The sequence below is a fragment of the Trachurus japonicus genome, chromosome 18 (assembly GCF_045865225.1).
Source record: "Trachurus japonicus isolate A0001 chromosome 18, Traja_1.0".
NCBI lineage: Eukaryota > Metazoa > Chordata > Actinopteri > Carangiformes > Carangidae > Trachurus > Trachurus japonicus.
Window position 1 is genome coordinate 23,012,133 of NC_140924.1, and position 18,813 is coordinate 23,030,945.

An 18,813-nucleotide genomic window follows, 5' to 3' on the forward strand; every position below is an offset into this window, starting at 1 on the left:
AGCGTGGTGAATGTGCAGGGCACAACATGTCCACAAAAGCGTTTTGGAGTTTTTGGATTGTGACTATCACTGCAGGGATTATGGCAATGGGCCAATTTTCCAAAATCTTGAACTATCCCTTTAATTAAAGGTGAATTTTATATGCAACTGCATATCTGGAGAAATGCTGCATTAAAAGTTTACATGTCAGACTGAGGGTGGTGCTTAGAAGAACATAATCAATCTACAGTTTATTTATTTATAATATTCATATTAAATAAGTATTAGAAACAAACAAAACAAAATCCATCCATCTCTAAAATGTGGAGATGAGACCCACTCAGGTTCAGAGAGCCCTGACCAAGATGGAAGGGAAACATAGAAAGGAAAGAGTGTGACAATCCAGGATCATGTTGGCTCTGCTCCATCTAAATTTCAAATATCACTGTGATGATGGGTTATGTAATTCAAGCCAAATCAAGTACCTGCAAGTTAAGTCTCACCTACAGTGAAGCCAATAAGAAGGAAAGTAAGAACCATGTGGTTTCAAATTGTGTTAACATCATCTGTCATTCAGTTACAAACTATATGATGTTAAACCTGTTTTGGGCCTGTTTTGCAGGTCAAGACATGGATCACTGTGCAAATGAGTCTGCATGTGTCAGATAATGGATACAGCTCCTCTATAGCAGATAAACCACAGTATCTTACAGCCTCCAGCAGTCTTCAGGCCTTGGAGGTTTCCCCCTGTTGTAGTACTGAAATATGTTTGAAGCTCTGTTCAGGTTCACTGTCTGAAGCTGAGCTGCAGGTTGCGATTCCACGTGAGACTTTGTTCATTGTTCTCACCACCACTAGTACCTTTTCGGTATTTTTATTGGTACCGACCAAATTCCCACAGTAATTCCAAGTACTAAATAATAAAGTAAATCGTATTCGTATTGATTCATGTAAAATCATACGGTACCACATTTCAGTACCTGAACGCACCCTTGTGTAGATAACAACACAAATGCGAACACAAAATGTGTCAAATCTTATTTCCTTGTAGAGCTGTTCCAGTGCATTGCCCCTCCATGCCTTGCTCACATAAAACACAAAAGCAAACGTAATGACTCATTTCTGGCCGATTAGTATTTTAGTTAGCTCATCTGACCTGCTGTTGCTGGTTTATAAAATGGTCCAGTTGGTCTCGTCAACTTTGATACAACTCTTGCAAATGTTAGCTGTCTGAGGAGCAATCTGTTGCAGTTGTTAATGCGTGCCATAGCTAAAGGTCCTGGCAGATAGTGATGCAGGTCCTTACAGGTATGAGGAGTTTAAGAACCGATAAGCAGAAAAATCACAATGGGTGCCCCGAACTGGCATTTTCTTATCCATGCCTGCTTGGAACCAACTTTTGGTTCCCAACCCTCGTGGCCCACTGACACTTTTGAGATTTTCAATTGGACCACAAGTTGAGAAGGTTGGGAACCACTACTGACAACAGATGTTTAAAATGTGCACACTGTACAAACGTGTTTTGACTGGGCGGAGAGAACATACCCTCATCCAGTGTTGTGCATTTCAAAGACCACTATGTATACGACAGCTCAGTGACTTATCAGCATGAGAGGCACAAACCGAGGCTGCAGTTTAAAAGTGTTACTGTGAACAGGTAATAAAACCAACTCCATGTGGCACCCGTCACAAACAACTGAGATCAACAGCAGCAGGAGACAGATCATACAACCATTAGCTTGTTACAACAGCCATGAAAGCATTCCAGGTAGGTACTCAAGAGGTCAAAGGTCAAGTCCACAAGGATAACACTATGTAAGGTTGGAGACAGTTTTTAAGAAAACGAGCAAATGACCAAAAGTTAAGGTGCAAAGAAGTCTCTTTTGTGTCCTCTGTGTAAACCACTTATGGCTCAGAGGTACTGTGTTCAAGACTCACCAGCCACCGGCCTGTCTCCTGTCCTGGAGGAGTCCTGTCTCACCTTCTGTACCTGGCTCTGTTGCCCTGGCTGGGCTTTGACTCCCGGAGGCCGTGGAAACTGTTTAGCATCCATCATGTCCTTGTACTGGAGCTCAGGCCTGATCATCCTAAGACAGGCGGTTCTGGTGGCGTTATCCAGTCCCGGCTGGAGCTCATAGCCCAGGATCTTCACTCGCCCGCTCTGATAAGGCCGGATGTTTTTGTCTCGGATCTGATGTGCCTCCACGGGTTTCCCACCGTCCCTGAGACAAACCCGGGCCAGGTCTTCACGTCGCATCCTGAGAAGAGCAACTTCCTGCTCCATCTGAACCAGACCAAACTTGTTGATTTCCTCCCAGAAGGTGTGATTGAAGGCTTTGTATAAGTACCAGTCTAAAGCGTTCCACTGCCGCAGCTTCTCCCGCTGTTCTTCCGTTAGTGGCAGTTTGGGCGGGGTCCTGACTTGTGAAGGCCCACCTCTAATGCCCACAGCAGCCACCGCCGCTGCTTTACCCACCCAGCTCCCGCTCATCCCTCCGATGCCGCTGGGCTTCTGCTGCCGAGCGTTGAGGCTGAATGAGACGACGGCATCCAGCGGCCAGCAGAGGGCATGCCTCAGCAGGATCATGGACTGGTCAAAGTACTCAAACAGTAGAATCAGCTTGAAGGTCCTGCGGATTATGGTCTCGCCTCGCTGAGCCAGTGCCACGGAGAAATTTGCATTGTTATCCAAACCGAAGTCAAACCACACTGGGTTGTGGGCGTAGTGGTTGTTGTGTAGTCGAGGGTCGTAGTATTTCTTAGGGTCATTGGCAAAGTCACCAAAATTTTTGGCTTTATGAAAGGCAGGTGCTATGTCTATGTAATAATCAAAGGAGGATTCAGCTGTAGAGACCGGGTCCCTGATAATGGAGAAGTAGAAGGTGTCTGCCGGCATCACCTTCTCCACCTGCACACAGAGGAGAAGAGCATGTGCTATTACAGTAATGTGATGTCAGGGTTGGCTCAGCTACAGTAGCTTTATCTAGTATATCTAGTAGTGTTGACCGAATTGCCTTGTTGTTCACAACTACTTCCGGGTAGAAAACCAGCACGTAATTTGAATGAGAACAGTAGTAACAAACAAGAGTTTAGCCCTATATCATATTTCTCACGCCCTATCACCGTTTAGACAAATCTGAAATGATTGAAGAAACATTACTATTTCTGTGTGTGTGTGTTGTGTTGCTATGTGTTGTTTTTATTCAGTTTGGGGGAATCACAGTGTCTAGAAAGCATCAGTGGCTCAGCTGACAGGGACAGCTAACGGTAGCTAAGCTAACGGCAGTAGCAAAGCTAATGGCAGTAGCTAAGCTAACGGCAGTAGCAAAGCTAACGTCAGGACGTCAGCAGTTACAAACCTTCCCGTTGTCGGACACGACATGAAACTACTCCAGTTAGCTCAGTCATGTTGTAACTAAGATATCCGCTGGAGAAAATATTTTTTCATGGACCGTTTATTGAGTCACTGAGTTATTAAAGTTAAACAGGTAGCTAACCGTTAGCCCAGCTAATCTATGATAACCATGACTAATTACAAAAATGTGCACACATAAATAGTAATGTTTGTCCAATCATTGGTTTTATAAACTTTACAAACATCAGATTAGTCTAACCGGCGATATAGTGACATGAAAAATGAGATATAGCGAAACTCTCGTCCGTCACTATTGTTCTCACGGTTTTCTACCCGGAAGTAGATGTAAACAACAAGGCGATTCGTTCTATAGAGTATATGGTATACAGTATATAACCTATTATTATTATTATAGCCTTATTTAGTACTTATGTTATTGTAATTTATATGGTATATAATAGGGTTGTGTGACATTTTGCATCCCTCAAAAATGTGTTGAAAACTCAAAATCTTGTGGTCAGTCAGGACCTGGTCTGATTGTCTAGTGTAATGTCCCATTTTGCCATCTCACAAATTAAATACAGATTTCATAAATCAGAAACAGTTTTAAAGACTCTTTATCCTCTCATACATGGTGTACATGGTACACACCATACATATGATATATGTCACAGTTTATATATTGGTATTCTTGGTCTTCATATTGAGACAGGCAGATATGTTGGCACAGCAGAAGACGATAGAATTTGTAATTTATGTGACATCCAAGAGGTGGAGGATGAAATTCATTTTGTTTTCTATTGTCCTTCTTATGACTCTATAAGACAAAAACAGTTTAGTAAGGTAGATCCAAATAACAAATTTGTGTGGTTAGACGATGCTGAGAAGCTAAAACATCTTTTTCAGTTGAATATATTTGCATTTTCTTTATTTCTTGAAAAGGCTTGGGCAATGAGACGAAGAATATAGTTGAATACTGAAAGTAATCTTAAATTGTTTATTTATGTCACACCTGTGTGGCAGGTAACACCAACAGGAAGGACTGTCTAGTCTTTTTTTTCTTGTATTTGTCATTAAATGTGTCTTGTAATCCCATATGAGATGGGCCACAGTGGTGGCATGACACGAAAATAAAACAAATTCATTCATTCACATTGTGTAAAGAATACATAGTTCCATCATCATCATCATCATCATTATCCTCAACATCATTGTCGTCCTAATGTCAAGGCCTTCTCCGCTGTATAATTCACCTCTGTCTTATGGAATCTCAAGTGGTTGCCCATGAGGTGGAACTCCACGGCCGCAGGCCCCCGGTAACCTTTCACCATGTGAGCATTGAAGCGCAGTGGGTAGCCCAGCTGGTAGCCATGTGGCAAGGCAAAGCGGAGGTCATGCTCATCTCCAAAGCGGTACAGCATGTTGAGCACTGTGCTGCTGGCCGTCTTATGGGTCTTAAGGAACATGATGTGGGTGAGGGGCTGGCAGGAGCCCAGAGAGGGGCCCTGGACATCAGGGGACGAGAAGATGGATTGAGCAGCTGGTTGGACGCTGCTGGAAGATAGATGGAGGAAACACAGAAACCACATCTCAAACTGTGTTTACAGTCTTAACAGTCTGGTACAAGGCTGAATCAAATGACTTCATGTGACAAAATCCACAAAGAATGTTCAACCACAAGTGAGCAGACATGTGATTTGTTGCAAGATAAAGACACAAAGTAGATATTGATGCCTGGGTTTGAGGGGTTTCTGTTATTCATGGTAAAAGTGTCTAAATACAGACATAAAGCCACTGTATTATAACCTGTAGATCAAAAGTGTGGTTGAAAACAGGATTCAAACAGACACCATCCAGTGCTGAAGCTGTTGACCCTCCACACAGTGGTAGAGGAGTCATGTGATTTAGTTAGTTCCTCTTCTCTGTCTGTGCAGTTTGTGGTTGTCAAACAAAGTGAGCAGACAGCTGCATACTGCATACAACTTCATCTTGAAAACCACTGTGCTCGTGACAACTGTGCAACAAAATTATGCGTAAAGCCTACTGTGATTTCGACTGTGCAATTGACAAACAGGACGAAAGAAACCTCACTCTGAAGGGGTTGACCTCAGCAGCTGACATCTGGTGTTAGTGATGATTGGCAGTTTACCAGAGGTTAAAAAAAACAAACAAAAAAAACAAAACCCTGAGCAGCAATTTGCATTTGTGGCACAGAGCAAATTGCTGCTCAGTGTTTAGATTTTTTTTCTTTTTCTTTTTTTCCCCCAGTGTTAACTTTTTTTTTTTTTTTTTACTCTGTGGCAACATTGACAGCACAGTCACAGCAGAATGCATCACAGCAGGCTTTAAGTAGTTCATTCAATTAATTAAGTCACAAATAACTGGCCTTAAGGCAAAACATTATTATTAAACTCTTGAATATTTGCATGATTTAGTTACAAGTTAATTATCTAGTGAAAAAATAACAGCTTAGCTTGGTAACTCAGCATTCACAACCATTCTCATACTTCAAATAACTCTCACTATTGCTTCATTCAGGACATTTTTGAAGCTCCTCTGTGAGGAGACAACAAACTGTGAGCTTTTCACCAACTCATCTCCACAGCATAGTCACTGTGTCAGGACAGTTTACCACAGTTTGCCACTAGGAAGTTCAGGCTAAAGACCAGGCCATAACGGCTGAGAGGTCAAATTTAAATAAAAACCAAATCAAATCCAATGAACAAATGAAAATAGACACCTCTTGTTTAAGATTATTCCCAGCAGCTGACTGGCAAAAGCCATGGCCACGAAGAGCAGCAGGGCTTTCCACATCCACACAGGACCCAGCTGACCACACACCAGCCACCGCAACATCCTAGGGAGGAGGGGAAGGATGGATGGATGGATGGATGGATGGATGGAGAAGAGAGAGACAGAAAAAAAGAGTCGGGAAGGGAGAAATTGGGTGAGTCATAATGTGACTAAGGCTTTATCATAGTTATTGTTGTCATCGCATCATCACAGGCAGGAGAACAGCTGAAAAACATCCAGAGACAACAGGACCTGCAGTATTATTTATACTGTGTACTAGTGCTCATGCTTCAGCTTTCCATTTTCAGATCAATATGCACAGTGATGACTGGTATAAATGGGGGAGGGGGAGCCGATGCTGATGCTGATGCTGATGCCAATTGGTGCTCATGTTGGTTAGATCTCTTCCAATATTGAACTCTTTGTTATACAAAGTGCATCAAACACCAGTGGTGTGTCCCAAATCGCGCACTTGTGCACTTACACTTAATATTTTGAGTGCATAAGTGCGTTCACACTGAGCAGTGCGCGAAAATGTAGTGCGCTATGCGCACTCAATTGGCGCACTCAAACGGCCAGAAAATTGAGTGTGGATCGATGGACACTTTCCACACTTAACGGCCTCCATCTTGGTGACGTAGCGGAAGCACGTCACTACTTTTCAAACGGCAGCGGTTGCTTTGAGCAGCGACGGAGCTGACACCGGCGTAAATGTCTTTAAAAAACACTAATAACAGCACAACAACAACACTAACACAATAAAACACAACTTAATAGCTCGTTTTGATCGGCAAAAAGCGCTGTCAAGTGTCGGCGATAGGGCTCCAACGGCCGGTTGCTATGGTTGCAATCAGAATTTAAAAAAATAGAAGAAGCAGCTGTCGAGTCATTTCCGGTAAGTGCGCAGCAGCAGTGTTTGATTTGAGACGGTACTAACCTGTCGAAATTTGTGCACTGCACAAGGCAGTGTACTGCTTTACAGTGTACTGTAAAGCAGTACACTAAGAGAAGTGTGCGATTTGAGACACGGCACAGGTTAAAGAAAGAGGAACAGCAGAGCTCCTCTGACAGCTGTCTTTTTTTTTTTTTTAGTGGCACCATCTTTACAGGTGAAGAACACGCACATGTCCGCCCAACTTTAACACAAGGTTTTCCTCCCTATCTAAGCTGATTTTGGCCGCCACCTAAATGGTTATAGCGCCCATGGGGGGGTGATAAGTCACTCCCCGTTTAAAAGGAGAAGGAAGCCCGTATGTGGAAAGATGTCGCCTCCGAGGTGTAGAATGTGTATTAGAAAAGAAACACACGTCAGGACCTCTGACTTCAATAATCAGAACAGACATGTCTTGTGATTTTCAGCCTTGTTTCATAATTCACTGATTCTTGAGCGTTGGGACAAAACATGTCCCACGTAGATAAGTCTTATTTATATCAAAAATAAAGAAATTAATAATGATTGACAGACATACTACTCACAAAGTTAGATCTAAAGGAACTGTGAATACTGATGTTATGTTTTAGCATAGATAATTCCTTTTTGGGGGGATATTTGTTAATTGTATGACCAGTGGTTAGACAGCCCATGTTATTTCTCTCAGCAATAGGTCACAATATTCACCAGCCCCAAAAAACTTTAAAAACCTCTACAATTGTGAAAACATATCAAACCAATGATGAGGGTTATAAATGTATAAAACAACACATGCCATGAACATCTTAAAATATTTTCCGTAGAAATCTGCCCATCAAAGTTGTGTCCTCTGTTTCTGTCAACTCTGTCAGATTTTTTCATAAACCTCATTAAATCAGGCAATAACATGGTCAGCCATATCCCTGAGGATCCCTTTTCTTTCCCCTGGCTGTGGTGAATGCATCAATACAACACATGGTCTGGTAAATTTGCTTATTATTGAATAACTTTCCAGCACATGTTATAGCACTTGTCTACATGATTGATTGACTGATTGATGTAAAATTAAAGGTGCAGGTCCGTCAGATGTATGTTTCTGTAATTTTTGGGGGAAACAACTAATTCTTTCTTCAGTTTTTGTTGTTTAAGTAATAAAGGATCATCAGATCTAAATCCCCTTGTGTATTATTCACTTTATACATTTTTTCTATAGTGGCAAAATAAAAGATAAAGTTTGAAAATTCTAATTTTTAGAAATCTGTGTATAAGTGTTGAAATTAAGCCTTAAGTTTATATCTTATATTTTATTGCATATCAGAGTAACTAAACACTATATACTTTTAGTGTTGACACAAATCAAGTCCTTGAGGTAAACATGTGAATTTGTTAAAAATGTTTTTTTAACCTCCAGCCTGCACCTTTACATGTAGCACAGATAGCACAGATCTTTATCTACATGAATATATAACTAATCAATATAGTGTACATTTAAAAAAAAAAAAAAAAAAGTTTTTCAGAACGTGTTTTGTCCCGACTCTCAAGAATCAGTGAATTAATAGAGGGGGAACTGTCAAGCCAGGGAAAACCCTGTAACACTGAGTTTGCTAACTGAGTATTATAGGCTACCTACCTCAGCATGTGACAAATAAAACTGAACTGCTGTGTAGTTGCAGCATCATTTTCTAAAGCATAACATAATATAGATATTTGGGCTCTGGAAGAAATAGAGCAAGGAGACCAGAGAGAAGAGGGAGCCACTAAGACAAAGGCTGTAGACACAGATGCAGCTCCAAAAGCTGACCACTCAGAGGAGAAGGGGGGGAATTAACCCTACTTTTGGAAAATGAATTTCAGGCTCTGGTAACTATTGTATAATTTACTTTATACCTATAATCAATTGGGGGGGGGGGGGGGTATTCAATTGTTATCAATCACTAAATTGGTACTCGCCCATCAGTGACTAGGTCTAATTCTACATTAACATATGGTGTTTTTACATATTATTCAAACACCTAGTTTATTAATCAAATGACCAATAGAAAAAATTTCTTGACATGCAAAAAATTACAAACGAACGGAAATAGGCAATTTTCAGTGCAGGACTGCGTGTTAATCTCAGCAGCAGTTTGACATATCTATGAGTGAACTTAACACAATGAACACATGAATCTACAACGTAGGCTACTTGGTTCTGCAGACCACCGACTCTTTATGTCTATTTGTGTGTGTTTGTATGTGTCTGGTGAAACGAAATGGTCATGTGAAAAAGAATTTCCCTAGAGGGACAATAAATGTCTAAAGTCTAAAGTCTAAGTCTATGACAGTCTCAGTTACTTTTTGGGGAGAGTGACTATTAACTGTAACTGATTACTTTTTCAAAGTACCGTGCCCAATTACTGCTGAGGGCACAGAGAAGACCAGCCGTGTCATGACAGTCCAAACACACTGGACTCCCCTCTGATCCCAACATGTGTTCAACATCTGGACAGCAGAGGTACACCATTATATAACAGTGGTATGAACAATACACTGAGAGCGGTGGCCTCCTCCTCCTCCTCCTCCCACCGCCTCCACCACCACCGCCGCTGCACAAAGGAGTTCATTACTGCCTTTATTCACAGGGACGCGCGCTCACGCGAGATTAAGGTTAGTTATTGTAGGTGTAAGTCAAAGCCAAATCCACTTTAGGTGAACGTCAAACAGAGGGCCGCTGCAGGAGAACTGAAGCAGCCCCTCAGTCTTCCACCCACATCTTCTGTTGGTCTATGAGACCATGACCCAGCGCCGCCCTTCAGCCTCCACAATCACCGCATCCCCGTCGGTGTAAAGCCCCTGTGATTTCCCTCTCTCCTCCTCCCCCTCCCTCCACCCACTCTCGTCTGCTAGCTAGCTAATGTTAACTGTTACCTGGCTCTCCGTCTGAAAAGCATAGCTGTGTCCCCGGGCCGGTATCGGTGACGCTGTTATTGTGCAGCTGCAGAGAGCCCGGAGCATCTCGAAGGCTTCGACTGCAGCCGATCCGCCGCCGGTACAGGTCAGGCCATGGAGCCGGTGGGAGCGGAGCAGCGCTGCAGTCCTGCACACCGAGCCTCGGTAAAGCTCCTTCCTCGGTCAGTCCTGGGCCAGGCGAAGAACAAATCCGTGTCTGTGCACCGACGGCTCGGAGGCTTATTCTGCGGACGGACGGTCTGTCGGTGAGGACGGAGCGCAAGAGGAGCAATAGAGGAGAGTTCTACTTCCGGAATCTTCCAAAATAAAATGTCTGGATGCCCACATAAAAAAACCAAGTCCAGGGGTTTCACAAACGTTTAGACACCCAGGAGACGACCGAGCGGATATAAATCGGGTTATGTAGGCTAGTATTTGCTTTTCCTCAAATTTTAATTTAGGATGTTGAGTAAATGATCCTCTCCACACCCTGTCATTAACGTAACCTGTGAGTGCGACCTTCTCACAGCCGTATGGTCCTAGTATAGACCTTTTCAGAGAGTATAAACAGGTGTTACCAAGGATACTAATTAAGGCTCCATTCCATAGTGTACCAGAGCGTTTTCTAATGAGCCACACCTGTCTTTGTTTATACTCTCTGAAAAGGTCTATAGAAGTCTCGTCATGTCCAGGTTACGGTAGTCTCTGTTAGTAGAGAGAGAAGAGGACTGACCGTCAATTCCAACCGTGTTTAGTCCTATATGTGTTGAACGACGAAGCTGTGTTTTAATTTGATGGTAGGTCTGCGTTTCCGGTCTGTTTTGGCCTCACTACCGTAAACTTTGCTGGCTCTGACGTCATCCTATGATGCTGACGGAAAGGCATCCAGGCTCATTTCTCCTGCCTACTCCTTATACACCCGCGCGCACGCATGCACTTTACGCTGTTTATGCATAGAGTGTATGAGAATATGTGTATTATGGGTCATTACTATCGTAGAATTTGTGTCCCTGGCAGATATAACAAAAACTGAAACACACACTTACATGACATCAAGAGGAACTTTGAAAAATTAAATTGTTTTAAGGATAATAGAGTGAACATTGTTCAGCAAATTCATTTCCAGCACGTGCAGTCCTTTCCACCACACATTGTCATTTCCATCACACACACATTTTCACATCAAATTCATAAAGATTAACAGTCACACTAATAATATTTTGTAGTTTTGGAAATAATGCAGCTGATAATAATAAATGCTCTGAAACATGGGTTATTTTCATAATTTTGTTTGGAAAACCTACTTTTTTGTGGTGTGATGGAAATGACGCTTTCCACTTAATGTTAGACTAATGTCAAAAATGATATACAGTATTATCTAGGCTAAATAATTTTATCACAACAGCTATCAGAATGTGTTTCTATACATAATTGAAAAGTAAACCATCTGAAAACATTTCTCAAAATATATATTTGCTTTTCTAAAAATTTCAAGACCAAATTTGCCTGTAGTTGAAGAATGACCCTTGTACATTTTTTATGATATAAAGCTCTGGGAAACAATTAAAACCACACATTTAGATAGTTGTACTTGTTAGTAGCTACTAATGATTCAGAGTGAACTCTTAAAACAGATAGACCAATCATTCATCAAGTTCATAATGTTTGTCACCCTCCACTGTGAGTTTGTGTTGTTTGGTGCAGATATAGGATTGTTTTGCCATGGGGGAGGTCTGTGGAGTGCTATATTGTGTGTGGTGTCTAGACCTGAACATGTATCGCAATGTGCAGTGTGAAAATATTTCTGCTAAAATAAATGGAGGTCTATAGGCTACAATAGCAAGTTTACCTTTAGGTCAGTCTATAACCAGCTTTTGAACATAAGCTCACGAGTTTTAACTGGAGCCTCTTGAGAGTTTGTGTCTCCCTGCAGAGAGTCTAGCGCTGCAGGTCACTGCTGCTGTTTTGCAGTATCACTTTGCTGCAGCTGTTCAAACATGTCAACCGTTAAACTCTGCCTCTCACACCAGTGCCTAAAAGTGAGCCCGCTGCCTGCTGTAATGGTCAACAACCCTGAAGATGACAAAATCTTCCTCACAGGACTCTATAGGTGCATTATTATATCAACTACATTATGCATAGTAAATACATGGTATTTTACTTATTCCAGAACATGTCATTATAAATGGACATATCCTTGTTGTGAAAATGCCTTGAAATAGGAAGAAAAGAAGATGAAAAGTTCATAGAATGAACAACTGAGAAGTTTCTATATCAGCCTCTTAGGACACAGAGTCTCATAGACTGTATATTTCAGCAATAGAAATGACATAGGCCATGAACAACCCAGATATCTCAGGGTCCTTCAGGTGGACATCCATCATTTTAAGGCGGAGGTGGAGTAAAAATGCAGACAAAGCAATTTTATGTTTTTAGCCCAATTTTACAGTTTGTCTCAAAGAGCTTTACATAATATAATAACAACATCGACTGCGGAACAATTTCCAAGAAAACCCCTTAACAGGGAAAAAGTGGAGAAACCTCAGGATGAAAGACGGAGGAGGGATATGGAATATGTAAAAACATGGAAATTGAATTGTTCCGTTAACAAGAGCTGATGAAGGCAGTTTCTGGTGGGCAGGCTGGGTCATATACAGGGAAAGCAGAGAGAGCAGGGCAGCTTAATGCACATGCTGATTTATAAGCAGGGAGGGCAGTGCCAGCTGAGGAGGTAAGTGAGGCAGGGTTTGGTGCAGAGGGATGGAGACCAAGGCCAAACTACAAGATAAGAGACAAGATAAAAAATGGGTGAGAGGAAAGGATAGTTTTAAGCCTGGACGTACTACTAACTCCTGTCAATACCCTTGGTGCAGCGTTCTGACTAATGGAGACTCTTTGGAGAGTTTTTTGGACATCCTGACAAGAGAGAGTTACATAGTCCAGCCTATAAATGCATGAACCAGAGAGAGGTTATTCCTAATTTGCACAGGTAAAAGAAGCCAGTGCCAGTGCTAGTTGCATGCTGTATGTGAGAGTTCAAATGAACACTTGAAACCAAAGATTTAGTGAAATAATTCATGCCAAAATAGTCAGTTAAAGGTCAGGGGCCGTATTCACAAAGAATCTTAAGGTTAAAAGTAGCTCCTAAGGGCTGAATTTAGGAGCAACTCCTAAAAAAAGTGGGCGTTTTTAAAATAAGAGTAATTCACAAAGAAGTAGCTCCTAAGTTTTTTTTTTTTTTTTTTTTTTTTGGGTCATCTACAACATTTTCGCTATAAAACGGGAGGAGTGACTGGAGCGGAGCGGCCGGCGGAAACTTTTAGTGCGGCCCCTGAGCTCCAAGATCCTGCTGATGACAACAGTCTGTGCAAAGTCTGATACAGCATGGATTAGAGAGCAATTTCAGATTTTAGTTTACACTCACTGGATAGTTTATCTTCACTTTAACAGTATCACTTAGAATTAGTTACATGTGAAAACCTGTTAAATTACTTAATGAATAACTAGAGTAGGCTAACTGCCTTGTGGTTGTTTGCTCCACCGAGCAGCCAAGTCATAAAATCTCTAAATGCAACATTTCTTAATCGTCAAAAGTGTTTTTGCAGAGCACAATGATGTCACAGTGCAGTTGACATTTCACCTTGAACAATAAACAATGATGAAATACTGTTACTTTTTTCTTTTCTTTTTTTTAAATCTTAGCCATTCGAATTAAATTGTGTCATGTTTAATGTGTCAATTGTGGAGTTGCGGCCAAGATCCTGTTTTGTGAGTGCACAGAGATTTTGACTTTTGATCCAAATTTGAAGACATTCCATCACTGAGTTACTGAGATACTGTGTCAGTAAAAGTGGAATTTATGGACACACACACACATACACAAACCATGGACACAGGATTTAAAGGTCGGTCTCTACACAACTACTGCTGAGGAGTTTGCCGTGTGCAATCCAGGCATTGTTATTCATGTGCACACGCTGCATGTGAGCAGCAGAAGCAAAGTGAGCAAGCAGGTTAATGTTGGCCAAGAAGCTGAGACACAGAAACCTGGTTTGGACTGATTCAGAGTCCAAATGTGGAGCAGGATGCATCTCTGGCTCTAAATTTAGAAGTAAAGCCTCTAATCGGTCAACCCTTGTTAAGGAGTTAGTACCAGCTGCTCCTGACACAGCCTGACCCCCCTCATCCTCCTCCATATGGCCCAGGGCAGACAATAGCACTGTGTCAAAAACAGAGCATTGCTGCAGGTTCAAGGGAGGTCCGGGTGTCAAAGTTCACAACAGGGATCTGTCTATTTCTTGGCACAACAATACAGACTAGACGACCAACAACATACAACACATGAGTGAAACTGACCAGATCAGCCTCACTTTCATCTGGTCTCAGCATGAACCTGTACACCATCTCCTGTGTAGCTACACTAGTCCAGGCAAAATAGCGTTTTACGACAGACTAATTGTCACAGAAGGTTTTTCACCATCCATCATTTCTATGAGGTGTCTAGAACAACATACTAAAAGTCCTAAGAAATCCTAGTTGGGGAAATATGTTTAATTTGCATCATTATTTACTGTATAAAGTAATGGTGCCGACAACAATACACCCCAATGGGGCTATTTTTTTCCTTTACTCCTATCACAATGAAACTTTACACAATGAAAGTATCCATGAAATGTAACATTTTTTGTATTACAAGTTTCTTTGAAAATGAATTTGAATATGCAAATGAGCCTTACACTAATCAAATATGCCCAAAATACACCCGAATAGGATTCTTTTTTTCCTTTACTCCTACCACAATGAAACTTTTCACAATAAAAGTATACATGAAAAGTAACATTTCTGTATTTCAAGTTTCTTGGAAAATTAATTTTAAATATGTAAATGAGCTCAACACTAATTGACTTATGGTCAAGAAGCCATAGAGCCACAAGAAGCAACAGGGGTCAAATAACTAACACATTCATGTCCATTCAATAAGTTAACCTATGCACTGAGTGCTGTCACTTGCCACACTTGACTTATGCATACACACATGTCACTTGCCACACTTAAAAGACCTATATTGACCTTAAGAATTGATTGCACAGTCTTGTCTCCAGTTGCTTTCTAAATTCTTTTTTTTTTTTTATTAGCGAACAAGCCTTACCTAACGACTTTCCTCCCAGTTTGCAGAGAACATCAGAAGAAAGTCAGAATTCATCAAAGTCGTTTCAACGACTGTGTGTGATGTTATATTAAATATGCTGTTATGTTCAACAACATATGGGCGGGACTAAGAACTAAGTTATTCTGCCCCTGTTTTTGCTGCTTGCGGCTTTATGTCTTCTTGACCATAAGTCAATTAGTGTTGAGCTCATTTACATATTTAAAATTAATTTTCCAAGAAACTTGAAATACAGAAATGTTACTTTCCATGTATACTTTTATTGTGTGAGTAAGTTTTATAAGTGTGATTGTGGTAGGAGTAAAGGAAGAAAAGAATCCTATTCGGGTGTATTTTGGGCATATTCCATTAGTGTATTGCTCATTTGCATATTCAAATTCATTTTCCAAGAAACTTGTAATACAAAAAATGTTACATTTCATGGATACTTTCATCATGTAAAGTTTCATTGTGATAGGAGTAAAGGAAAAAAATAGCCCCATTGGGGTGTATTGTTGTCGGCAACATTACTTTATACAGTAAATAATGATGCAAATTAAACATATTTCCCCAACTAGGATTTCTTAGGACTTTTAGTATGTTGTTCTAGACACCTCATAGAAATGATGGATGGTGAAAAACCTTCTGTGACAATTAGTTCTATTTTTGGGTCCAAAATGAGCTAAATTGCCTGGACTACACCATCACATAACCTGTATTTGGTGAGCGCCTTTGAACGCCCCGTCATTCCCTGATCTCGCGGTCCAGCAGCTACACAAACTTTCCCCCTTTTCCCTGAACTCTGTTCTCCCCGCCGTAGGTCGTCGAGGGTGCACACTCGGCTATGAGGGGCCTACGCAACACACACACATAGGCTACACACACACTCACCTGCTGTTGCTGCGGAGCTCTGTTTCGGGTTCACGGGCCGAACCGAGGCCGTGCCGGATCACGTCATAAATAGCGCTGGTTGGCGGCGCGCTTCAATGGGTCAGGTGACCACGGACTATATTAATATTATTGTTTGTGTTGAAAGTATTGTGAATTGTTGTGTTCTGTGTGAATAATGGCACAGCCGTATGAAGGGTTGTTAGTGCCACGGTAGGCTACTGGAGTTTAAGTTAAAGCAGAAGTGATATTTTTGTGTTAATGTCTTAAATAGTTATATCTTCCGACAGCAATCACTTACATAGAGTGTTTGGAGTGAAACACGGGTCTCTCAGTCACTCTGCTCTGCTCTGAGCCGAGGAGAAAACTTTTCTCGTATCCTACAAGTTTTATCCAATGAGGAGAGAGAACGGCATGAAGGGCTGTGTGTGCAGCCAAGGGATGCGCCTGAATGTGGTGACGTAGGGACGAAGACCAATAGATCCATGACGAGGGCGGGGGCTGCTAACTCCGTCGGCTGACAAGAAGTTATGGTGCGTTCAGGGCAACCCGTAACTTGTGTTTTTCCGTCCTGTGAAGTCGTACCAGTTCGATCTGGTACGAGTTCACGGGTCGGAAGTTACGAGTGGCCGTTATAGTGACTTTCACAGGTAAAACAGGTCGGAAAAACACGAGTGGGTTGCCTGGAACGCTACAAAGTTGTAGGTCGTGACTTGAAGCTGTAATTTACGGTTTCAAAAGCCTGCCTGGAACGCAGCATTAGCCAAAACGACCGGATCGCTTACTTCTGCCGGTGGTTTTGGCTAACTTCCTGTCAGCAGATGGAGTTAGCAGTCCCCGCCCTCGTCACCACATTCACGCACATCCCTTGGCTGCAAACAGAGGATCACCCCTTTGTGCCGTTCTCTCTCCTCATTGGATAAAGGTTGTAGGATACAAGGAAAGTTTTCACCTCGGCTTACAGCAGAGCAGAGTGACTGACAGACCCGTGTTTCAGACCAAACACTCTATATTGTGATTGCCGTCTGAAGATATAGGATTTAAGACTTATATAACACTAACATTCCGCTTACTTCTGCTTTAAAGCTACCTGTGGGTATTTTTCTTCGTTTTGTTGGTGTAAATAAAAAATCACCATACTAAAGTTTGCCGACTGGGCCATCATCTGTCCATCTCAAAATATCGAACCCCGACAGTGAAACTGACCCACTTAAAACCTTTTGTAAGTGCACACTGAAATGCATCTCACCTGTGAGGGATGGGACAACAGGAGGGATTGACATTGTGTTAACATGCACACGAATGTGCACGAACACATGCAATACCAGACCAGCAACCAGAACAAAGAACAGAGAACCTCAGGTTACCACAGTCAGCACATGGAGCATATTATTGGATTGACAACTTGAACCCACAAAAATGGACAAGTGAAACACACAAGAATCTGAGCCACACCAAACAGAATTTAAACTGGCAGGGGAAAGAGTAGGCTACCACCAGAGGAAAGCAGTGCAGAGCTAATTTATGGAAGTAGAAATCCAGCAACATTGTTCCTGAGAAAATTTGACGATAAAGAGATTATTGAACTTGTTAATAATTTCAAAAAATAAAAGATCTACTGACTGGAATGGAATTGATATGATTTTAGTTCAGGAAGTAATTTCGGCCATTGTAGTGCCTCTAACCTACATCTGTAACCTATCCTTCCAGTTGGGCGGCTTCCCAGACAAAATGAAAACAGCTAAAGTAATCCCACTGTTCAAAGCAGGAGATAAAAATTCATACACAAACAACAGACCAGTCTCACTTTTATTTCAATTTTCTAAAATACTTGAAAAACGTTTTGTTGCCAGAGTGGACTGCTTTGTTGAAAAACACAATTTAATTGATGTCAATACGGTTTCAGAGACAGATCATCCTCAATGGCCTTGATGGAGCTTATGGAAGAGCTTTCAAGTGCAGTTGATAAGAAGAAGTTTGCCGTGGGGGTTTTCATAGACCTGAAGAAATAAATATATCGTTTTAACTCAATCTTTATTGTTTGGTGGGTTTTTTTATATGTTGTCGACTACTGTGGGAAGAGGAGTTTGTTTAGGAGAGGACCTTCTTTCGTTGAAAACGGAGCAGGTCTGGAGGAGGCCACCCTGTTCCAGCTGAGATGGAGAGGTGTTTTCCTGGTTGCCGTGCTGGTGCAAAGGTTCCTCTGGCCTTGGGGATTAATAAAGTCATTCGTATCGTATCGTATTTCCTACCAGAGTACCATCTGGTTCGATGTAATCTTTGTTTGGGTTCCCATTGTATTTGCCACAGATACCACAGCTGATCATAGTAGGAAGGCTGAATGGATCAAGATGCAGAAAATGAGGGATTAAGAGATGGAGAGTAAGATTCTAAGAAGATTTATAAGGCCATATACTGTTTGGCCCTTTAATGCAATCCAACAAATACACAAGACATAGAAATCTTCATCAGTCAAGGGTCTCATCAATACAGAATTCGTTAAAACCTGTATGACCTTTAAAACTGAAGCTTAGACAGATGCCCATCTGATTTCTACTAATCTATTCATTCATTCATGATAAGAGATACTTTATTGTTCCCAGGCTGGGAAATAATTGTGCAGTAGGTATTCACATAGAGTCCAGTGTGTTCTCTGTCAGACAAAGGTGAACTGTTATAAAGTCTTATTCCATGCTACAGGAAGGATGTTTTTTTTATAACAGTCCCTGTGACAGCAGACCTGTATGAGCTGTCCAAAGAAGGGACTTTGCAGGCTGTCCAGTACATGATGAAGAGGGTGGTCGGGGATATCCA

The 18,813-nt window shown here is 41.6% G+C and overlaps 1 protein-coding gene across 1 annotated transcript; it reads right to left on the reverse strand.

Moving 5' to 3' along the window:
• Positions 1-1,072: 1,072 nt before the first annotated feature.
• Positions 1,073-10,184, reverse strand: gal3st4 (galactose-3-O-sulfotransferase 4). Its single transcript, XM_085759695.1, has 4 exons — positions 9,945-10,184; positions 6,075-6,191; positions 4,588-4,888; positions 1,073-2,887 (listed from the first exon to the last, which is right to left on the reverse strand). Exons 1-4 carry the CDS (start codon positions 9,965-9,967, stop codon positions 1,907-1,909), a joined length of 1,422 nt encoding a protein of 473 aa, XP_085615821.1. The 5' UTR covers positions 9,968-10,184; the 3' UTR covers positions 1,073-1,906.
• Positions 10,185-18,813: the final 8,629 nt, after the last annotated feature.

Coding starts and splice junctions, on each gene's coding strand:
- gal3st4 (XM_085759695.1), bottom strand. CDS start 9,967: ATGCTTTTCAGACGGAGAGCCAG. Junction 6,192..9,944: donor CTTTTCAGACGGAGAGCCAG/GTAACAGTTAAC, acceptor CCTCCTCCCTAG/GATGTTGCGGTGGCTGGTGT. Junction 4,889..6,074: donor GGAATAATCTTAAACAAGAG/GTGTCTATTTTC, acceptor TCTATCTTCCAG/CAGCGTCCAACCAGCTGCTC.